General features: G+C 35.9%; 1 protein-coding gene across 2 annotated transcripts in view; it reads right to left on the reverse strand.

The window, feature by feature from the left end:
• Dpyd (dihydropyrimidine dehydrogenase) overlaps positions 1-25,768 on the reverse strand; it is an 899,256-nt gene that overhangs the window by 458,356 nt on the left and 415,132 nt on the right. For both annotated transcript variants that reach the window (XM_021158977.3, XM_085835556.1), the window contains exon 13: positions 6,753-6,968. In XM_021158977.3, coding sequence (XP_021014636.1) covers positions 6,753-6,968 — 216 coding nt within the window. The remainder of the gene's footprint in view (positions 1-6,752; positions 6,969-25,768) is intronic.

Genomic DNA, 25,768 nt, shown 5'->3' on the forward strand with positions numbered 1-25,768 from the left:
AAAAGTGTGCTTTGGATTTTTTTTTCTTCAAAAGTCCTTTCAGCTTGCACTCCTCTTGGAACATGGTCACCTTATGAGCAAGCTCAACCTACATTCTATGCTGATGGGTGAGCCTAAGACATGAGAGGGTATGAAGAGAGAAGACAGGCTCAGCCACCTCAGCAATTTTACCTCCACCACTGGAGACTCCTGATACCTTAGTAAGAATATCTTGGCATCCTCTGGGCATCCATTAATAGAAGTCAAGTGTATGAATGATTCCCATAAGCACATATGGAGCAAAAAATGTGCATATGTATACAAACCAAATTTCCATTATACATGGTTATATGCAAATAGATATTGTATTAAATCTAGGCATTTTTTTTTGTTTTTTTTAATTAGGTAATTTCCTCAATTACATTTCCAATGCTATCCAAAAAGTCCCCAATACACTCCCCCCCCAGTCCCCCACCCACCCACCCCCACCCCTTGGCCCTGGCATTCCCCTGTACTGGGGCATATAAAGTTGGCAAGTCCAATGGGCCTCTCTTTCCAGTGATGGCCTATTAGGCATTTTTTTTTAAATTTAGAATATTACTTTATCTAAAAACAAAACTATGTAGTTGGTAAGGATATTAATGGGGTAAAGCACTGTCCACATAATATAAACACTCAATATGGTATAGCAAATATGTGAATGCATGAATAGTAACAATATCTATAGTAATCCAATACAATCTACATGTCCAGACAGCAAGATTAGTGACTAGAGACTTCTAGATCACAGTTCTTTTCCTGTCTTTCTGTATAGCATTCCAATAAGAATTTTATTTATTTGGGGAGAAATATATATTTTCAATTAACAATTTTGGTCTAGAGAATGCTCAGCAGATAAGAAAGTATGGGTATGTTTTTTTCAGAGAACCCAAGTTCAATTTTTTAGTACCTACTTCAGGTGACTTATAACAACTTGTGTAATTCCAGCTCTAGTACATTCTAACTCTGTGAGCATCTAAACTAACAAAGGTGGGTAAACAGACTCACACACACACACACACACACACACACACACACACACACACACACACACATAAAAACATACACAAACACACATACAGCAAAACTATAACAAAAATATTTTAAAACAATACCTTTGTTTTACAGAGTTATACGAATTTACCTTATGATGTCTCACAGTGCAGATATATTTAAAAAGCATGCACTGGACTTATGATATTGCTGAATTAGTTTCAATAAAAGGGATAAGCTTCTGAAATAGGCCCTTATGTAGCCACGATGGGCTGCTTTGACTTCAACATCTCTGATAATTTTGTTCCTAAAATAAATCAGAGTTTATGGGGATGATGTCTTGGCTGTCAAAAGACTAAGAAGCTAAACTGGGTTCTCATCTCTCAGTTAAAACATTAAATTAAAAATTAAAAGCAGATATCTAAATGCCATATCTGGGGATGTGGAAACAAGAATATCTCTGGAGCGTGCTGGTTAGCCAGTCTATAGACAAATCTGTGCACTCCAAATTCAGTGAGAGACTTTGCTTCAAAACCTTATATGGAGACGTAACTGAAGAATCACACCAGACGTCAACCTGTGGTTTCTTCATTCATACACACACCCACATGTGTGGCACACAGACGCACACACACACAGACACAGACACACACAGATGCACAGACACACAGACACACACAGATGCACAGACACACAGACACACACACACACAGACACAGACACACACAGACGCACAGACACACAGACGCACATACACACACACACACACACACACACAGAAACACACACACAGAAACACACACACACATTTCCTCTGTCAGAATTACTCATACTGATTATGAATACAGTATTGCTGTATCACTAATTTTGATTGGTGATACAGAATTACTAATACATAATACTAATTATATAATTACCTTACTTAGACCAGATTATTTTTATGCATTTTCCTAATCCTACGTGATTTCTATTTTGTCTTCCCAATAACCCCCTGCATTTTCAAGACTTCAGTGATCCCAGTCTTAAAACATCATCCGTGCATGCAGAGATTCCATTGATGTTTTCAGTTTCAGACAGGTATAGAAAACAAAACAGGAGATGAGGAATTTTAAGTTGGCTTTTTCTCCTGTGATTGAGATCAATACTCAGAGCAGTCGATTGTTTTATGTGTTAACTATCTGTTCAAATGGCTGAGGGGGAAAACTCAATATGCTGGTGGCAAATAATCTATTTACACATTGGTGTCAGGTGTCTGTGAAAAGTTTACCAAGCTCTACCTCAAAATATATTATATTATATATTATATATATATATTATAATTATACATATATTATATAGTGAGTGTGTGTTTGAACCCAGATATCTCCAGTCCATAATGTGATTGCACAGAAATAACAAGGAACCCTCTTTTTTCATGTTTTAAGGTTGAGAGATAATACATTACGAATTTGCCAACTTATGTGGCCATCTGACACTTAGTAAAAGAGGACATACTAATGCAAGACATGTATTACTAAAAACTCATTCAGGTGCTTAATACACAGGTGCACATTTGCAGTATAGAATATACATCTCTTTGATAAGACAGATTTACACAGATATTTGACATAAGTAAAATGTTATTTATCTGTTTCTTATTCAGATAATGTGAGCCTAGGCCAAGGGTTAGTTTATGTGATGCTCACAGCCTTTTGTACTATTTCCCATATACAAAGCAGTTCACCATTTCATCATGATAATTTAGCTTCAATCAAACTTGACAGGTTGGTTTCCCTTCCATCTTTTACTTTTTTTAAATTTAAACTTACATTTATGGAGAAAATGATTCATACATTTGTTTTAAATATCACTTGTCACTCTTGTAAAACATAATATCTCAAAGAAAGCAATCTAGTTATTTTAGGACACTAGCTCTTAGAAAGATTGATTTGGGGAATGAAGAAGAGTTAGCAAAAGCCATCTTTGATGTTATTTAACACAAAAGCAAACACAGATCTTTTTATATTTGGCATTAAAAATCTGATCATTTGCCTCCCTAAAGAAAGCACACCAAGCTTTTATACAGACAGCACAGTGAAGAATAATAATATTTCTGTTTACCGAGATATCAGCTGGCATTTCCCTACAAGTCAATGGCCTATTGCTGCTACAGCATATTAGACCTCAATGTGGCATCTACAAATGTCAAGAGTATAAGAAAAATATAGTTTGAAAATCAAAAGCTGCTTCCAACACTCTCCTCCAAAATAAAACAAAGCAGGAGGGGAGGGACAACGTTGAGCTAAATGTATTTGCTGCAGGAATCAGGGCAATATTCAGCTGTCAATCTAGAAAAACAAGGGAGCCACACTGGCAAAGCACTGGATAATGAAACTTCCAGCAGATGTTCAGGAAGGGCTCTAATTCTGACTGAACTCCCTTGGTGAGCATTTAATTTCTTTATCATATGCAGGCTCGGCAAATTGTACTTCATCAAAGATGTGTTGTGAAATATTAATATTTCATATGATAACAAAACTCCACAGACTAGCCTTTGTCATATTATGAGCATCCAAATTTCAAATGTCAAGATTCTGAATTATAATAAGTTTTAAACAGATCCTCGAATTGGCATAATAAATTATAATAAGGCCAATCCAAATTGGTCTGATGTAATGTCACACACATGTATATTATATGTGATATTTTAATACCTGTCTTTAGAAAAGGTTATGTGTGGGGAAAATGAGAGTTCACATGTCATATACAAACACATTTCATCCATAAGAAAGTACAATCTCTCATAAGATATAATTATATATTCATAACAGGCTTTATCAGGAATTAAGGATGATGTAAGAAACAACCTAGTTGTCTAGGAGTTAGAGTGTCCTATACACTCATAAATGGGAACTATCTTTTTTTAATACACCATTATTCATGTGGAAGATGGCATTCTGAACTTTGCTCCTGCAATGTGCATAGATAAGCCTAAAATAGTCTCTGCATTCTAGTTTTGTACCCACTATCCAAATAAACAAAGTGGGGTCATCATTAAGTTGATGTGCCAGATTTAAAATATATATGTTTGTTCATATCTTCTATTTTGGTCCTTAGCACAGACATCAGAATGTATAGATTATATTCAAATTGGAAATTTAGAAGGAAGTTAGCTTCTAAATTTGTTTCTGCAGGTGATCTTAATAAATGAAGCAGTTTCCTTGTGCCTGAATGACACAAGGTCATGAAGGAATGCACACCATCAACACAGGAAACAACACTGGCTCTGATGGCTCAGAATTCAATTTTGGGAAGCCAGCAGCAAGCCCAAGCCACCCATCTTCCACTACCATTAATTCTTCACTTACATCCAATTAAATACCTATTACTCTTTACATGTATGTATTTTACATAGCACAACTAATCTGTCACTAAATGTTCTAGAGACTTTTACAATCAACAGATTAAACATTTGATTATAGCCTCCATAATTCTTAAAGGATGAAGAGAAACAAAGACAAATACAATAGTAATATTCTTCAAGACTGAACCCAACTCTCCATAATATTTTAAAATCTGAATCTAGACTATTCAATTTAATTTAATATTTTGTTTAGTAAGAGGGTTTTTTATTTGTTTAGTAAGAGATTTTCTCGATGTTCACGTATATTTTTCTGTTTAAGTATGACAATCCTTAAGAAATAGTTTTTCCTTGCTCTGATTTTTTTAACTTCTGAAGGTTTTCTGGATTCCTGGGCCACCTTTACCCAACCTCTTGTAAAACTGTCAGTCTAAGACAGCTGTAATACTTTTAGGATAATAATGTCAGCTATCGATCCCAGTAAAAGAAGAAAGTGGGAGAAAATGAGCTTAATGGGGCATGTTTGTTCTTTGTTATTTCCTTTGTCCAAGGATAAGGCTGATTTAAATAATGATACTCCTTTTAGCCACTAATTCCACACATTCTTTTACATTAATTATTGCTAAGTACAACTTAGTGCTAATCACATTGATGGGGCTTTTTCTCCAAAGCCTTTCAATATATAGCCCACAAAATGCTAAATTAGACTCCTAACTTACCACCATGTAAGATGTCTGTCTTCTAGCCCACAAACCACCCAACTCTGGAAGTGTGCATTTAGATGCTTTATGTATTTAAAGCCATCTTAAATTTACCTGATTGCTTGTGTGTATGTGTGCGCTTTCATGTGAGTGCATGCCCTTGGTATAGTGTTCATGTAACTGACAGAGGAAATCATTTAGGAATCCATTTTACCATCTCAGTTCCAGGAATCAAACCTGAGTCACTAGCCTTGGATTCAAGAGTCTTTGCTGAGCATGCTAAAGATTTGATTTCAAATTTAATCATTTATTTCCTAACTATGTAGCACTCTTTGTAAAAGCATAAAACCATGCTATCACAACGAATTCTACTGGGTGTGTATTTTTTAATTAATATAATATATATTATTATGCCCAACAAAAACATTACAGTGAGAAAATCTGTAAAATATGTAGTTAATAGTGTGATTTTATGCAAACCAAATCCATTGTTTTCCTAGCTTTGAATTGAAACATATGTTCTGATTTGCACACATGCTCGTCACCAAATAATAATGTCAAAACAAAGAATAAAAATAGAAACTCTCATATTATCAGGCACCACCCCATGAGATATATGTTCAAATAATGAGTATGTCAACAATCTATACTCCCATGTTAATTGTTGCACTGAGGCACAGTGACTCAAAAATGGAAACTTTTTACTGGTCATCAAGTGATGCGCAGATGAAGAAAACATAGTACAGATGCACAATGAAGTGCATTTTCGCTATTCAAAGTGAATCTTGAATTCACAGCAACATGGATGGAACTCAAAATCATTATGTTAAATGAAATAAACCAGTCACGGGGAAGACTTGTGTCTCATGGTTTCATTAGAAGCTTAAAGAGAAAGATAGAGTGGAAGGTTAGAGTCAAATAATATTTACTAAAGTCAGGGGCAGTGGCAGGAGAGAGTAGTGGGGGAAAATGGATCAGTTAAATTAAAATTAGGTAGAAAGTAATTCTAGGGAGCTACCAGCCAAAATCATGACTATAAATATCAGTAATGTACTTTGCATTTCAAAGAGGTGGATGAAAGTTTTTTCAAAAGCTTTCTTCATAAGGGAATGAAACATATTTAAGACAGGAATGTTTAATGTTAAAACACCACATGATACATATATATAGCCAAACATCATATGACATTCTTCTAATATAAACCAAAGTAGATTCAATTCGATTAAAACAGGGATGAGTGATTGTTTAAACACTACTCTACTAGCTTAAGTTTTTTTGTTTTAGTTTGTTTGTTTATGTATAGGTTTTTGAGACAGCTCTCACGTAGCCCAGACTGATAGCTGAGGTTGGCTTTGGATTTTGGATCATCTTGCCTCCATTTTCTTACTGTAGTATTACCAACATGTTCCACCATACATGTTTTATGTGGTGCTGGAGTTTGAAATTGGATCCTTGTGCCTTTCAGAAAACATTTTACCAACCAAAATGTATCCTCAGCCACAACAGTTCTGACAATTCGTAGACAATACAAAATGAGAATATATTCCATACTGCTCAAAGAAATTGAAGCTCTAATGTTTAATGTTTTCAACTCATTAATTAGCATATCTGATGTTAAAAATTTTCCATCACATTATATTCATCTTTTATTGAAAATGCATGCTAGATATTTGCATATAACTTCACACATATTTTCTTACCTTATCAAGAGAGAAAGTTTTGGTCAAAGCAAAACCCCATCCAGCTTCAAAGGCCCTTCTAATCATTGGTGTGCTAGTGGCTGGTGTCGCACTGGCAAGGCCAAAGGGGTTGGGAAACCTCAACCCTGCCATTTCCACGCTGATGTCCACTAAGTCAACCGGAGTGTAAAATAGGGGCATTGTAGGCTGAGAAGGCACTGAGGTTCCATATTGTGCCTGCAAGAAAGAAGTCAGCAATAACTGTTCTTGTAGCATACTTGAACTGCCAAATAATCTTTCCTCAAATTTCCTCATAGCACAGACTCCTTTAGTCTATTTCCCTATGAGAAAACTGCCCAGAAATCAGAAGTCAGTGGTCCAATATTATACATAATTGTCATTTTCGAAGTTAAATGATACTATAAAGCAACAGAAGGGAAACTAAATTAAACAAGCAAAATACTCTAATTCAAACAAACTGAAAGTCAAACACAAAAGGGAATCATATTTGAATTTATATTTCTGGTTCCATTAGCCCAGCTTCTTTTTGCTTAATTTATAAAAATGTCTAAGTGCTGAGATATGGACCAGTGTTAAGTCATTTGGTCCAAATTCCATTTCCAAGTAATCTTATTGCTCTGGATGTAGGTCCAAAAGGGCCCTTAGCCTGTCCTTGTCTCTTCTCCTTTGAAGCTCTTAGTCCAGCAGTGAGACTTCCAGCTCTCTCATTTCTTACCTCAGAGGGATATTGGAGAATGAAGAAAGTAGGCCATGGGGAGACTTCTACTTGCAAAAGAAATAACACACTTGAGGATTGGAGGAGTTTGCTTTTTCAGAAACTTAAAAGATACCAGTTTACACTAGATCCATCAGTTGGCATTTAGAAATGCACATAGCCTCTGTTTAGTGTCCACGGTAACCAAGCTAGAATTATGCTTTAATAAAAAAACCTAGGTACATGACTCACTAAAGGATAGAACATGCTTGTCCAGTGTCCTGTCCTCTTTCCTTCCCTCTCTCTGTGCTCTCTCTTTCCCTCCTCATTCTCATGTTCTTCTGTTCTGTTCCTTCCCTTTGTTTATCTATGAAAGACAAATACTTGAAATTTTTTTAAAAAATGAATATTCTCAGCCAAAGTAGTTACTGAATGGACACAGGGCTACTTAATTCAAAAGTAGAACTCTGTTCTCTTGTGAATCATCACTCAAAAGAAAAGTTATTTGAGCAGAACCTTAATTTTATAGGCGTGTGTCTTGTGTAGATAAAGTTTGCCATGACTTGCATAGAAATCATTTTCAGTCCTCTACTGAAAACAGAGCAAAGCTCACTTAATATGCAAAAAGGCATCAAACTTGCCAGTTGAAAGGCTATTGTATTTCTGGTTTTGCAAAAAGGGAGCCTGATGACATCTAGGCTTTAGCTATGGACACTCCACCAGGGAACTCTGGTTTAAATGGATCCCTCCCTCCCTGCATCCCCTCCTTTCTTCCTCCCTCTCTGATCAAATTCAAGTTCACCACATCTAACCTAATCCTCCCCCTTACAAGGCACATTTTTGGGAAGTTTCATTGTTCTCTGCTGGCTGTTGTCTTCATACTATTTAAAGTGTAAACTAAGAATGTAAATGCATGCTTTAGGAAGGTAGTTGAAAGTGTGTGTTGGGGGATGGGCAGGCACCGATAGATGGATGAGCAAAAGCCACCCTTGGTATTGGCAGCATTTTAACTCCATTTGACCATAGTTAAAACAGAATCAAGTTTGTATTATGTTAGACTAAGGGAGACATTTTAATATGAGAGATAAGTAAACAGTAGAAAAACCAGAAGCCCTGTCCCTATATGCACATGCACAGGCACAACACTGGGCACCATTGTGAATGATGTCCACAGTAAGAGTACAGAAAGCTTTTTATACCTCTGACATGAAATGAATGACGATTTGTCTTCTTTCCATAGCTGGGCGCTGAAATATCTGATCTTTTAAATGTTGCAGATAGATTTCAGTCTGTTTCAGTTTGCTGTAACTGCTGTTATTATACAGCACTAGGGAGCAACTCAAAGGGCACACACACACACACACACACACACACATACACACACACACACTACAGATAGATAGATAGATAGATAGATAGATAGATAGATAGATAGATAGATAGATAGATTATCTTCCATTGCTCAATATATGTAGTTATAAAACCTAAAGGCCAGTTATAAAATTCTTAAGAATTTTGCTGTTTGAATACTTACAAATAAAAGGCTTTGGAGAATTTCTGTTGGATTTCATTTAAGTTTAACCAAAAGAAAACTAAATAGAGTGAGCAAATAAGATGTAAACATGCACATATTGACAAAGCTCTTTCAAATGAAAGGGTCATAGGTTTCATATCTTACAATATGTATAAGACTGCTATATGTGTTTGTGTGTATGTGTGTGTTTGTTTGTGTGTTTGTGTGTTTGTATGTGTGTGTGCATGTGTGCATTTGTCTGTGCATATACAAAGTTGCATTTGCTTTGTCTTTGTGATCCATAGCACACATCTGCCCTAAGCTGTGCCTCTTTTCCTGCTTTAGATGGAAGTCTTCCCATGTGCCTGACTCTGTGGACTGAATCTCGAATTTCAGCTCTCACTGAAGGACCAATACCTCCAAATCCTATGCACAGCCCCAAACTGAGATTTCCAAGAGGTTTCAGCACCTTTGGCTGCTGATGTGCTGGGTGCCCTCATACCAAACAGCTTTAAATTGGACCTTATTGCATTCTTCTCTAAAACACTCGGTATCCAGATTTTCAATTTCAGACAATACTATTTTCCCAGTCACCTGGTAGTGTTAGCAAATAACAGATATGATAGAGATGTTGAACAGCAGAGATTATTAGTTCCCTGCAATTTCCACTTTGAAAAGGCACTATATGTCAGAATCAGAAATGACACAGAAGCAACGAGTGCATGGACTGAAAGGATGTTTACCATGTATTAACTGGGAAAAATAGCATGATAGCACTATAACTAAATGAAGGAAATTTCATATGTGTATATACATCCAGCAGAACATATATGTGTGCCTCTGTCACCACTTAGTCATATCACTAGGCCACTTTGTTTGATCTTTTAAAAATTTTTATACTTTTGTTTTTAATCTTTATATTTTAATTAAAAAGTAGTCATTACATTTCATTTTTGTACATGAGACAAACAGATTTTAAGGTGCTTTACAACAACTGTTTAAATTTTTCCTTTAGTTTGGCAACTTATAATTTGCATATTTTATGGGTTTCAAGGTGATCCTATGATATATGGATGTGGAATAATAAGGCTTGTTAAAGCTAGCCATCTTCTCACATCACTAACATCATCATAAGAACATTTGAAATGCACTCTTAATGATTCCAAAATTCTCACTCTTCTCTTTTCAGCCATATTCACCACTTATTCAAAAACATCCAAAAGTATTTTTTCCTCATTTAAGACTCTGATTTCAGACCTCTAGAGGAATGTTAGTCAGCAACATGGCTGCTCTGGGCAGGGATCCCATTCAAAAAGTCTCTAGGTCTATGTGATCTGGCTGGAATGGCACAACTTAAATCCCTCTGGCTGTAATATAGAGTACACACCCTTAGTACGCACCTTTAATCTAAAACAATGAAGGTGAATTTAGTTTGTAGAAAGAAGCAGCCACACTTAAAAGTGATGTCCAATTGAGAAGCAGACAAAGAGATGAATCAAAGGAGTATTTTGACAGAATGAATCAGAGATAGCATGTGCCCAACTCTCAGAAGAACAGCAGAGGAAAGAGAGGCAACTTAATAGCACCCAGAGTGAGTCAGGAGGGAGGGTATTTCAATGAGTACAGTGCAGTTGAGCTCAGGTGAGCAATGCCGTTCAGTTGAGTTCACGTAGTTAGGCTCAGTATGTGCAGTCAGTCCAGTTTAGTTTGTGGAATTAAGAGGCATTTCTTCCAAGCAGATCAAGCTTGGAGAGGAATTTGAGCAAGCCAGTTCAACCAGGGAATGTGTGGCAGGTTCAGATTTCTTGCAAGAATTACTCAAAAGGCCACTGTATGAAACCATGAAAGTAAAGTCTTGGTCACAGCATAGACTCAAGCATGTTATACATGCCAGGAATACCCACTGAGAGACCCACTGAGGAGAACTTCTTTCAGGAAGTAGATCTTGCTCAGGAGAAATGAGCTTCAGGTAGGATCACCAGAGGGACAGTGTATTAGAGGTTGTGGTAGCACAGATGATCCATGAAGAGTCTAAATTCGAGGGGTAGAACAGCAAGATTCGCTGTAGCATTATCTACCCTATGGGATTTATCACAATTCAGGCAAAATTTCTTTTCTGCTTCACATTTTCTGTTTTGGAATGAGACTATGTCCTCTTTGCTTTCCCAATGAATATTGGAAATAGGTATCTTGTTTATTGGATTTTATAGGGGACTGTAATTAAGATGTTACTTTGAATCTTTGACTATCTTGACACTTTGAACTTGGGCTTTTGGAACAGTTTGCAGACTACTAAGATACTGTGCTCTTATAAGTAAACTCAGTGCACTTTGTATTGTGTTTATTGTGATCTTGAGGATGAGGGCTATAACTTATTGCTTAACTATGTTTGGGTGTTAAGCTGACAAAGAAGAGACTTGTAATTTTTATCTTCATTGTCAACTAAACTGGTTTTGGAATCACATAGGAAGAACAGCTCTGAGTGTGCCTTTGAAGGCATTTCAGAAGTACCTAAATTGAGAAGACAGACTCTCAGTGTAGCTCTTTCTATCCCATGGAGTAAGGACCATTGATATACTAAAGTAAATGACAGGGGGAAAAGAAGAAGGTGGGGCAGGCAGTGCTCCATTTCTCTTCTTCTCTTCTGTGGGGATGTGAAGAGGCAGCCATCCCCACACATGTACACTCTCTTTGCTAAGGAGCCACCTACCCACTGCCATGATATCCCTTCTCAAAGTGTGAGTCTAAAATATGCCTTCTTTCCCTAAGATGCTTCCTGTGCCATTTTCTCCTGGCATAAGGAATATAACAAGTGAGATGAAGCATCTCACCCTCACTGTGCTCTTAACTTGCCTTTCACTAATGATCAATGATATTAAGCACACACACACACACACACACACACACACACGTATATATAAAGCTTTTGTTATTCATATATTTTGGGAAAATTATATATTTGTGTACCTTATGTATTTCTAAACTCTTTTGTTTGTTTTCACAATATTATGTCATTTGATTTGTTCTCCTAATATTTTAACCATTAATTCTTTATTGGATATATAGCACCCTGGAGTTTTCTATTCATACTGTCAATTGATTCCTTCTGTGTACAGAAAATTGATTGGTTTGTCTAATCACACTTGTCTGCACAATTGGAGTCAAGTCCAAAAAAATTATTAACAAAGCCAGTGTTGTATAATTACTTCCGCTGTTGTCTTCTAGTAATTGGGAAGTTTCTGGTCCTATATTTAATCTTTTAAAGATTTGTTTGTTTTATTTTATGTATATGGAAATTTTGCCTGCCTGCATATATGTGCACCTGGTTTGTGTGCCCGGTGCCTGGGGAAATGGAAGAAGGGTTAAATGCCCTGGACCTAGAGTTATGGAAGGTTGTGAACCCCGAGCTAGTTCAAGGAAAGAAACCGAGAGGGAAAGGTCTTCTGCAAGAATGGTCGAGCCAACTCCACAACCCTATTTCTTTACTTCACTATTCTGCATGTGCTTACAGAGTTTCGCAACTTAGTTTTTTAATAAATTGTCCTTCGCTTATTACCTATTCTTTTGAAAATTTGCTGTATTACATTGTATGGGTTCATAATCAGCCTCCAAACACTGACACCATTGCATACACTAGCAAGATTGTGCTGATAGGACCCTGATATAGCTGTCTCTAGCGAGACTACGCCAGGGCCTAGCAAACACATAAGTGGATGCTCACAGTCAGCTATTGGATGAATCAGAGGGCCCCCAATGGAGGAACTAGAGAAAATACCCAAGGAGCTAAAGGGATCTGCAACCTTATAGGTGGAACAACAATATGAACTAAGCAGTACCCCGGAGCTCTTGACTCTAGCTGCATATGTATCAAAAGATGGCCTAATTGGCCATCACTGGGAAGAGAGGCTCATTGGACTTGCAAACTTTATATGCCCCAGTACAGGGGAACGCCAGGGCCAAAAAGTGGGAGTGGGTGGGTAGGGGGGGTGGGAGGGAGGGTATGGGGGACTTTTGGGATAGCATTGGAAATGTAAATGAGGAAAATACCTAATTAAAAAAAAAACAAAAACGAAAACTAAAAACATTGTATGGGTCCATTTCTGAGTTCCTTATGCTATCTGATTTGTCGATAGGCTAAATAATTAGTTAATCTTTGACAGCATGCTTAAAACAATCTTTGAAAAGAAATAATAATGGCCTAAAAATCATCTACTGAAGGTCAAGTTAGATAGCCTGCTGGCTACACTTGAGCACAGATTGTTCTGATTCAGGAGTTCAGCTGGATTATCGATGAAAATTAACAAGATGCAGAACCAGGATAATCACTGAGATGATTGACTTCAAAACTTTTATCTTACAGAGAAAAACCTATGGACAAATGAGTTCCATGAGATGCCTATAGGATCCTTAGCTGCACATGCACAAAACATTTATGAATGTATATAGTTGGCTAATATAGAGAACACAGATTTCAGAAATAAAAGGTTTTAATCAATTATTCATTCTCACCTTCTTTGCTTGTTCAAACACACAACAGGAAAATGAAAATAAAGGAAAACAAAAGACCAAAGTCATACAGAACTCTGGTGCATGGAGTCAAAATGGAGACTGGGGTGTGGGGGGTGGAGAAGATACCAAGCCCTGAACCTGCAGTGTAGACAGAAGGGTAAATATGGTTCTTTCAGAAGCCATTGCTAAACATTTGAGAGACTGAAACTTAGAGGGATGCCCAAGTTTTTAAACTTTATTTTTCCTGAGAATTTTTCCTTGAGAACCAAGCAAAGATTTTAGTCAAAATAAGTACAACTTCCAAAGCTTGACTTGAAAACAGAGATTAGAAGAGTCCTTAAATTTATATAGGTTCTAATTCAAATTTCTCATTTCCATCTACAAAATTTGGCAAATCCTGTCACAACTCATATGACTCCCAAGTGTTACATATCTTAATTTCAATCTGAATCCCCCACCCCCACTGTTCCTCTACCATGTCCTTTTGCTCCAAGAGATAGAACCATTCTCTATGTCGCAAGTAAAACATTTATGAATCTATCTTTAATATGTTTTCAGGGTCTTTTACTGAGGGGTGGTATGTTATTTTATGGTCAGCTGAAGGGCTTTGAAATTTGACAGAATCTTGCAAAAGAAAGTACAAGGACCGTCTTCTAGATTACTTACCCCAACAAAGCACAGTTATTTCCTCGTCAATTTTGTATGTGCTTGCTCATGTACCTGTACTTTCTGCTTCATTTAATTTAAGCACCTGTCAATAGAAGGGCTGACTTCATAACAAGGTGTTTAGAAATGTATTCATGTATTCACTGTATTGAAGTGCTGACACTGGGATGTACACCTCGTTCTTTGCATTAGTTTTCTGTAGTGTGAATTAGCACTATGTTTCTTAACTGTTTTGCATGAGGCTTATTTTTAATTTTTATTGTTATAAATGAAACATGTTAAAATAATTGTATTCCATGTAGGCATGCCCACCCTGAAGCTTAACAGGAAAATGTTTACTGTATGTTTAACATGATGAGATTTATATTATTTTATTTGGCACTTGACTAAGAGTTTCCCAAGCATGGACAGTGTAGACAAAGCTTTCTCTTGTATTGGAAAAATGTTGGTGGCCCTGCCTGCTTGCTAAGCCTCTCCAAAGAGCCCTCTAGTGGCAGTAAGTAATACAGTAGGGTATTAAGTTTCACTATGTAAATACATGCATTTTATAATTCAGTCACATGTAGAGAAAAAGATTTATATACTTCACGTTTGATAAAAATAGTGTTTACTATACTCTGGACATTTAAAATTTTTACACACATATGTAATATATATATATATATATATATATATATACATATATAATATTTATAGCATACTATAAACATATTCTATACATATATAGTATATAAGTGTTTTGCCTGCATGTGGGTATCTCCGTTATGTGCATGCAGTGCCAATGGAGGCCAGAAGAGGGCATTAGACCCCTGGAAGTAGAATTACCTATAGTTGCCAGCAGCTTGATGTGTTTTCTGGGATCAAGACCACTACCCAAGAGCACCAGGTGCCCTGAACCACTGAGCCATCTCTGCAGCTCCACTCCTTGACTTTTGACTTATGGCTTGAAATGGACTCTTTTATTGTCAAGTCACTGTGCAGAGTCATAGCAGACTAATTAAGCTGTGCAGCAGCTGGGCAAACATAGAAACTCTCAAGTAAACCGAAAAGATGCATCCTTCCCTCTTCTTTGTACATTTCCTTCATTTTTTTTTCTCATTGATTGGCTTCTGTTCTTTTCTATAAACAGTTGATATTTTCTTTGTATAGCCCATTTATTTTCTGCTCTTAAAATTATAAATATATAAAGCGTTTCAAAACTTCTGTTGATCACATGAATTAGCCTTAACAATTATTGCATGAAAATATTTTGACGTGGGGCTCAAACTATTAGAATTCTTAAATTCTTAGGTCAGAGAGATGACAAAGTTCATATGAGTTTGATACCTAGGACTCAAAAAGTGGAAGGAAAGAAATGATTTCTTCTGACTCCTATATGAATGCTGTGGCAGACTTATGTCCTCCTTTCATTGAATAAATATATGTGATAATAAGATAAAAATTCAAGTCACCTGGAGGGATTTACATATGAATTCAAGGCTAATACCTACATGGAAACTCTTTCCAAATCTGTGTTTAAGTGGAGATGCAGGTGTGGCCATGGTTGTGTTAGATATCTATGTGACTGTACTTTCTATAAGCCATCTACTCAATGCGACAAAGATTGCTTTAGCGTGCTAGGATATTGAAATTTTCCTATCAAGGTTTGCATCTGCTGTAAAGTCTCTTCTATCAAACACAAACATACTGACAATGTATTCCATAAAAGCAGGAGTCAATTTATCCTAAAAATAGAAAAATCAGTTGCTCATATTCAAACAATGCTAATGCCAGACCCAACAGTAAATGTTTCATGTTTATGCTTTAAATCACTCTTCAAAACAGAATGCATTCTCCCTCTGCAAAGGAGCAAGATTAGGGTCTTGAAAGGTAAGTGATCTTTGCTCATGCTGCAGATAAACTGTATGTAAGTGGGGCAGTAAGACATGACTCCAGAGGCATCCTTGCATCATTACGACAAGCTTCCTGCATCTTGCACACAATTATGTATTTAAAATATTAATATTCTATAAATCAGACTGTAACTTTAAATTTTTTGTGATGGTTTGGTTGAATACACATATAGAGCATATATGTGTATGTTCATGTGTGCACATACAAGAAAACATGTACACACACACACACACACACACACACATACCTTTTCAATTTGAGTTTGATGGCACACATTCATAATCCAGCACTTGGGAAGCAAGACAAGAGAATGAGGAGTTCAAGGACAGCTGCAAATACATAGATAATTCAAAGTCTCCTCATGCCTCATGAGACCCTGTCTAAAACCCCTAAATCCCAGAAAGAAAAAAAAATTATCAGAAATGCACAGTATTTAATATTTGAGAACAGAAGTCAAATAGCATCTTGAAGCCATCACGAGGGCTTATATTAGCATGGCATCATCATCCACTACTTACCAATGTATTTTCTATTATACTTGGATAGTTTTTGGAACTTTAATGGAAATATATGAAAATGTAATGGTTATGTTGATGGGGAAAAGCGACTTGTATTATAATTGTGTATTCCAGGTGCATTTCTGCCTGCATTTACTTTAAAATAATTATTTAAAAATACAAAAGTAACAAAGTTAAGTGCTGCTGAAAGCAAAATTGTTTCTAGTGTTCTAGATTATTAGGGGGAAAAATCGCTACCACTGTGTTGTAATCCTTTAAAAGTATAAAGCAGCCTCTACTTATTCATTTTATTTAGATCCCAATCACACGTAACAACCAATGATTCTGCCTTGGCTATAGCTGCTCTAGATGCATTCTGTAAGTATTTTAAAGCAGAATAAATAGCACTTAGTAGCTATTAATAGCTCTCTTATTTCACCAGCAAGGCTAATGTATTGATTTCTGCTCAGGTACTTTCCTTTCAGAACTAGTCATCAGGAGGAAAAACCTTACAAAGTAGGAATTAATTTAGAATAGCTGCTTCATGACACACAGGCCAAGGGCTGGCAATCACAACTTTAAAATAGAATCACATTTCATTTTTCCATTTTGAGAAGTTACAGTTTGTAATGAGAATTTTAGGAAAGATAGGGGACTACAGATTTTTTTCTATAAAGCAATGACTATATTGTGTTGATTTCTTGAAAGACCTATATTCATATAACTTTTGAAAAATGCATATTTGTAGCAAATATGTAGTTTTGTGTTCATGTGGTTTCCCTAACAAGTGGAACAGGGGCTGTTTTGCTCCGTCTTCCTTGCCATTGGATCCCCTTCCCTAACTGGACTACCTGGTTGAGCCTCAGTAGGAGAGGATGTGACTAGACCTGCAGGGACTAGATGTTCCAGGGCAAGGTGGTATCCAAGGGGGCTCACCTTCTCTGAGCAGAAGAATGGCAATGGGGGAGAGATATATAAGTGTGGGTCTTGGAAGAGAGGAGGTAGGGGACTGTGATTGGAATGTAAAGTGAATAAAAAAATAAAAATAAAATACAAATTTAAAAAATGCTTTTAACTTGAGCATAGAATAAGGCTAGGAAATTAAATATTCATTCAAACCCATGTGTATTTCTCCCACTCCCAACAATCAAGTTATATTTATCCACATTTGGCAGTATGACAAAAAGGGCTCTTCTTCTAAAACAATCAAATAATTATCTTTTCCTAGAATTCTTCACTTAGCTGAATTTTAATCAAATCTATACATTACTATTAGTATCACCTAATATCTGTGTTTATGTATCATTTCTCTGGCATGCCACCATTATGTGTCACCCAGATTATCTCTTGCTGGTAGCCCCATTTCCCTTGGCCCTTACTCAAATTGAATGACTTTGATTCATTATGCCTCTGTGAAAACATTTCATAAGTTTCTCATTGACATTTAATTATTATTATTATTATTATTATTAATTATTATTATTATTATTTAAGATAGGGTCTTTATAAGTAGCCCTTGATGTTCTAGAGCTCACTATGGAGACAAAGATGGCCTCATACTCAACGAGATTCACCCATCCCTGCTTCTCAAATGCTTCCTTCCCTAGTAACCCCCCATTCTTTTTCTTCCTATTTTTGGACCACTTCATGTCTCCCAACTCACATGAGAAGAGCCACACTCTGAATTCATCTGTGGTTGACGGGTGTCATTTAGCACCATGGCTTGCACTGGATCCATGTTGTTATAAATGGCAGCATTTATTTCTCTTCAATTGCTAAATAGTATTCCATCTTAGCCCAACATATAGTTTCTTTTTCTGCTCACGTGTGCCATTCAGGTAGTCTTCCAATGATTACAACAATACTGTGCTGAACATGTTGTGTTTATATCTCTGAGAATCTCATTTCAATCAGCGGACATGAGCTCAGTGCTTTTTTAGGAACAAATATTCTAGGTATACCTTTTTGAGAAAAAGGCCATCTTCTATTCCACAATCACTAGACAATTTATTTAGTCACTAACAGTGGCAAGGATGTTAATGTGGATACTACCTTGAAAAATTACTGATTTTTGTAAACATCTTCCTTGTGAACAATGGTAGCTCCAGATGACTTTATCTTTTATTTATTTTTATTTATTGAGAAGCTTTTAATACTCTTGGAAACTGTGTGGTGTTTTGGAGCAATGTCATTTCATGTCATTGTGCCTATTTTTTATTTGTTTGCTTGTTTTTCCTCAATCAATTTGGTTATTTTTACTGTGGAATTCTACTTTCTTTATATATTCTAGAAATTAGTTGTTTTTCAGATTTATGGCTTGCAAATATTTCTTGCAGTTAGCTTCACTGTCCTGTGTGTTGTTATCTTCTCTGTGTTAAAAGATTCTCTCTGGATGCATCAAACCTCTTCCAGTCTTGCCTACAGTCTTCTGTCTGTGAACATCCACTTTCCGATATAATTTTGTTCTGTTTCTAATTTTTCAATCATAAAATGGTCTTGAATTTGTTAACTTATTTTCTCCATATACTGAGATGTCCGTATTTTGCCTGGCATTCAGCTCTCATTGTTATGACAGAGTTGTTTATTTGTATATGCTACCCTTTGTATGAATCGTGGTGATGACACTCAGTCATCACCACGATTCTAAGTTTTTAATGATAATTATATAATACTTTTAATATTCCTTTACTTTTCTAGTTAATACTTCACTGAAGATTTTTATATTCATGTTCATGGGGTATGATGATCTATAGTTTCCCTTTTATGTGTGTGTGTGTGTGTGTGTGTGTGTGTGTGTGTGTGCGCGTGCATGCATGTCAAATGTATTCAGCTTTTTGCAATAGGATGATTCCGGCCTCCTAATATGAGTTTGAAAGAAAAAATTCCATGAAGACCGTAGATATTAACTGATCATTAAATATTTTCTAAATTCACCCTGAAGCAAATTGGTTCTGGGCATTATTTGTTACTGGTCTGTTATGGCCTTCTTTTTGTTGGTTTAAATAAGCAACCAATCTGAAGAGATAAATGCTTTTCCAGGAGTTATATAGTTATTTGAATGGTGGTGAAATGGTAGGCAAATAATTGTTTATAATGGCCATTTTATTTGGCATCGATTATAAGACCTTAAGGGAATTTTATTTTAAATCTTCTATCATTTTTCTTAGTCTTAGGAATTTATTGATTCTGTTTATCTTTGCAGAAACAACCTTAAATTTTCAATGGCTCCTGGTGCTTTAATCATATCTATTTTATGTATTTCTATTTCAATTGTTATTTTATTCTATGTTTTAAGTTGCTTAGTAAATATCTTTCTTTTTGTTAAAAAATAGTCCTTTACTCTTACAAATCTTCTTGTTATTACTATTTTTGAATGAGTCCTGTTGTAGTTTGCTTTCTCCTGTCTCTATGAAGTTGTGATGTCTATTTTGGTTTTTATTCTTTGATCAGTAGCTTATACTACAATATCCATGTAAGAGTCTCCAATTATCTATAGTTATTGATTTCTAGTTATATTCTCTTTTAGATGATTTAATTTTTATTAAATCCATTAAAACTTGTTTTGTGTCATAGCACACAATTACTACTATAGCAGGGTCTTCCTAAACAAAAAAACAATGTGTAATCTGGAGAAGTTCAGTGGGCTATTTGAATATAGGGCAGGTCTACTCAATTTAGTTTAATTCTGTTGAGATGTAGTAATCCTACGCACACATATTACTCTGCTGACAATAGTGAGATTCTAGTTACACATTTTCTGTTTCCTTACTTTTACTATCCAGCTGGCCCAGTAGTTTTTAAAAGTTAATATAGATATACCCAGTAATTATGATAGTTCTGTCTGCTATCCCTTCAGATTGATTGGCATTTACTGTATATTTTTTTGCTCTGAAGTTGGTTTTCTAATGTTGGTAGGTATCTATCTAATCATTGCATTTTCTTATTGCATTGCAAATTTTTATAGGATGGGCCTTTTTTCTTTTAAGTTGTTTTACTTACTAAATGTGTATTTTGCTTAAAATGAACACAAATATAGTTTCTTTTAGTCATTCTTTGCATAAAAAAGTTCTATCCTTGTGAATCAGTTGTTTGTTTCCTTGGTTTGAATTTTTGAGATAGGTTCTTGTAAATCAGGATGCTCTCTAAAGCACAACTTTTCCAGTCTCACTCTCAAAAATTCTGATTAGTAAATGTATGCATGTGTCACATGCTCATATCTTATCTTAATTATGCATCTTTAATTCAAAGGTGAGTTTCTTGTAAGCAGTATTTAGTTGAAGCCTTTTAAAATTCAGCTACTCTATGGCATTTAACTGATAACGTCACTCTGTTTTTATTTAAACTAAATATTGACTTTAAAGAAATGAGAAGAAGCTGTTATCACCATTTTGCTAATTGTTTTCTAGATTTTATGATTGTCAGGCAGTGGTGGCGCACGCCTTTAATCCCAGCACTTGGGAGGCAGAGGCAAGCAGATTTCTGAGTTCGAGGCCAGCCTGGTCTACAGAGTGAGTTCCAGGACAGCCAGGGCTACACAGAGAAACCCTGTCTCAAAAAACAAAACAAAACAAAAAATACCCCCCAAAACCAACCAACCAAACAAACAAAAAACCCTTTCCTTTCACCTTGCTTTATTCTTAGTTTGATTTCTTTGTTTTTGCAGTGATAATTTTTGATTCCTTTATATTTTCACTTTTACATTTACTATACTTTTTTATATTTGTTTTATTCTTTTGTTACAAGGCTTTCATTAAAACGGTATGCTTGGAAAAGATAACAAATTAAGATCAGAGACATACAAAAGGTCTACCTATTAATTTTATTGCCATTCACATAGTTATACTTCTTATATTATGTAACCATTAACATGCTACAGAATATAATTACACTTATTACTATGGTCTTGTACAACTTGTGCTTTAAGTAAAATAGATTAGATAGCATCAATGTAGTATTACACTGTTCTGTTTTGTGTATACTTATCTTTACCAGTGATATTTATGTTTTCATATAGCTTACTTTTTATATCCAAGAACTTTGTACTTCTTATTAATAAGTATAATAGTGAGAAATTCCCTATATTTTTATATATCTTGGAAAGTCTTAAGTCTTAATTTCTTTCATTTTGGGGAGGCAGTTTTTCCAGGTACGAAGCTCTTTATTGACAGTTGTATTTCAGTACTGTGATGATTCCATCCCACTCTCTCCTGACTTACTCTTGATGCCTATGCTGACAGTCTTATGAGAGTGAACTGACATGAGAAGTCAATATCCCCTCTTCTTGTCAAAATTATCTCATTGTCTGAGATAATTTAATTAATTTAGTTATAATCTGTCATTGCATTACTGTATTTGCTGACTATTACATTTATTATTTTTTTATTGTGTTTGTGTGTGTGAATATGTGTATGTTTGTGCTTGCATGTACACATGAACATTCATAAAGGTGCATTTATAGAGGTCAGGAAAAGTTGATTTTTTTCCCCACTATGTGGATTCGATGGATCAAACTTAGATTCATAGTCTTGGTAGCAAATGCCTTCACCGACTGAGACATCTGGCAAACCTCATTCCTTACTAGCGACATTTTGCTGCTGTCTCTCTCTCTCCTTTCTAGAATGCTTATAAGATACATTATTTGACTTGATAGAAGACCATAACTCTTAGAGAACTTTTTCATCCTCATTCATTATTTGTTTTCTAGTTAGAATAGATAATACTTAACAATTGTCTCTGGCATTATTAATTCTTTTCCTTGATTGACCATAGTCTTGAAGCTTCATACTATACTTTTCAGGGCAGTCATGATATTTTTCGTTTCTAGATTAAACTGCTGTCTGCTTACTTCAGAATATGATAGTGAAGGATTGGAAGAGAGTCACAGGGAAGACTAGGAGTATGAGTCAAGGTGAGTTTCTTGTTAAATTTTACTTAAGTGGCTTATCTTAAAATGAAGAAAATACAGCATACATTGAACAAGTGCTTCTAGAGACAGAAGTAGTTTCTGCTTTAGGCAGTAGCAAAATGTCTCATCAATAAACAAACAACTAAGCCAGTCACAGAATTGGAAGTACATAGGAATAACAATTATAACATGTTTTAGCATACTCTCTTTGTGATTCAAGTCAATTGCTTGTTGTTTAAAATATTAGCTGAATTACAACCATAACCTTGGCTGCTAGTTCCTTCTCAGTAACTATGATACAATGTTAAAATAATAGCCTGCAAACTGTTCCTCATAAGGTGTATTGCATTCAAGCCAGAAGACCTCTTCAAAGACTGAAATACAGAATTAACTCTAAGAGAGGGCTTTGGGTTTGAAATCTTCTCCAAATAATGAAAACATGTTGACAGTTTTTCAAAAGTGTCAATCAAAAAGGTAACAATTGCCATATGCAGAGGCCGAGGGGCAAAGTAGGTGACACTGCTGACAAGATGTCAATGACTGGAGTCAGAAAAACCTGGGGACCGGCCTAGGGTGGCACCTGACAGCAAATCCATGTCACACAAAGGAGTTGGTGTGATCAAGGAAGAGTGATGAAGGAAAATAAAAGAAGCTGACATTTAAGAGAGGCGACGGCAGTAATGTTAAACATTGAGACTTGAAATAAAACAGCTCCAAACTATAAGTCAACAACACAGCACCTGATACTTGCTTTTGGGTGGAAAACTATTAACCCTTGTATCTCCAGACACGATTTCTGAAAGAGGCCAAGAACAGGAAAGCAAGTGAATTCTAGTGCATCATGAGGAAGTCTTCTATATAGTAGGGATGGAGACACACAGAGAGGATAATTGTAAGAACAAATGAGAAGAAAAGAGGAAAGATTAGCATGTTTGTTTCTTCTCTTCTCATGTTGATGTACCTTACAATCAAGGGCCAGATTAGGCAGCACACCTGAGTTGCACTCATCACCCAAGGGCTAGTATAATATGCTCAGCAAGTTTCCTTATTGCTTTGTCACCACAATCTAAAAGACTGGCAAACACATCAAATTTTCAACCATATTTTCTGTGAGGGTATTTATGACAAGCCTCATACTAACAAACCACCAAGTCCAATTTGGCTACTACACAGAACAGACAGAACTGTGATATGAAGTATACGGCACTGGAATATTCCCCAGCAGGCAGTGCCTACAGCATATGGGAAGTGAACTCTGACTGGAGTATTTTTGGAAGTAAGCTAAACATCTCGGCTATGTTGCCTAGTCTACATTAATATACTATAGCCCCAGGGGGTGTTTCTCAGTATATTATGGCTATAGTATATAGGAGTGAAGTGTCTACTGTTGAATTGGTATATTGAATGTGGTACATACAATGTTATAGAGAATGACAGACCAGAATGAAATAGAACATCTTATAATTGGTTTAATGAGTTACAAAAAAATCAAAACAAAACAAAACAGCAACAACAAAACAATACTTAAATCTGGAGAAGAATTCTCTGCAGAGACTTTGTCCCAGGTCTTCCACTTGCTCAGGCAGAGCTCAGTAAGAAAAGAAGAGGCAAGGAGGTATAAAGATTAACAGTAAAGCTAAGTACTGAATAGCTTGGGGTTAGCCACAGTATCCTCATCACCTAGTTTTAGTTTACTTTATTTCTTGTTTATTTTTTTTTCTTTTTCCATTGCATCAGTAAGTACATGTCTTGTTACATGCTCTTCCTGTTTGTACCATGTCCTCTGTGTATATATATATATGACCTTCAGTTTAGATGGGACTCCTGAGTATGAGATTGAGTGTGTCTCTGATTTTTATGCCTTCTCTTGGATTCTTTTCCTTTTGTTGGTTCGCCTTGTCCAACTTTGATGTGATGCATTTTATTGTGTCTTGCTATACTTGCATTGACTCTACACTGTATATTTCTAATAAATAACCTGTTTTGAAATATTAAATTTGTATTAATTCTTCTAGAATTATATACAACACATTTTGATCAAATTTGCCTCATCTTCTTCCTAACTCTATGTATATAAACCTTCACCTGCTTCCCAACGTCATACTATTATTTCAGTTTTTTTTCATAACCCACTGAATGCAGTTAGTGTTACCCACAAAGGCATAGGTGCAGGCATTCATTGGTACCTGTCTAATACACATCATACTCAATTATTTTCATGGCCTATTTTGCTTCGAACAAACTCAGAAGATTTTGTATTAATTTCTAATATGTACTTAATGATTAAAATTTAAATATCATATGAATGCCACATCAGTAAAATAATAGAAATATGATGAGCATTCACTAAACCAGATTGCTCAATTGTAATATATCTAATTTGGTTTCAGAATAACATGAAAGTTTACATTCTCCAGACGAATTACAAAGGCATCTGGTAACATATCAGTGATTTAAAAAGTAAGGTGAACAAAATACCCATGTAAGGAGTTACAGAGACAAAGTTCGGAACTGAGATGGAAGGAAAGACCATCCAGAGACTGCCCCACCTGGGGATTCTTCCCATAATCAACCACCAAATGCAGACACTATTGCATATGCCAGCAAGATTTTGCCGACAGGACCCTGATATAGCTGACTCTAGTGAGGCTATGCCAGTGCCTGGCATATACAGAAGTGGAGCCTCAGAGTCATCTATTGGATGGAACACATGGCCTCCAATGGAGGAGCTAGAGAAGGTACCCAAAGGGTCCATAACCCTATAGGAGGAACAGCAATATGAACTAACCAGTACCCCCTGAGCTCATGACTCTAGCTGCATATGTAGTAGAAGATGGCCTAATCGGTCATCATTGTGATTAGAGACCCTTGCAAAGATTAAATGCCTCAATACAGGGGAATACCATGGCCAGGAAGTGGGAGTGGAGAGCAGGGTAGGGGCGGGGAGGATATAGGGGACTTTTGGGATAACATTTGAATTGTAAATGAAGGAAATATCTAATAAAAATTGTTTAAAAAAGTAAGGTGCTTGTGCCAACAATTCAATCTTGGTCTCAAAACTATAAATGAAAACAAATAAACAAACAAAAACAAATTGATATATAGCATTGCTTCCATAGGTCCCAAGATTGAAACCATGAGCATGTAAGTCAGGAATTAAAGTAGGTCTTAGGACCTCCAGGCTTCTGTCACACCATCCATTTGCTTCTAACCTGTTCTTTCATGGCATCAGACTAAATTTGACTAGGTTGCCGAACACAGGGAATTAGATACAGCTTTGTTCCAAATTTCCAGTTTGGCTTCTTTAGCCTTGAAATTTTCAAGAATATCTAATGAGCT

The sequence above is a fragment of the Mus caroli genome, unplaced genomic scaffold (assembly GCF_978045245.1).
Source record: "Mus caroli unplaced genomic scaffold, Mus_caroli_1 scaffold_3, whole genome shotgun sequence".
NCBI lineage: Eukaryota > Metazoa > Chordata > Mammalia > Rodentia > Muridae > Mus > Mus caroli.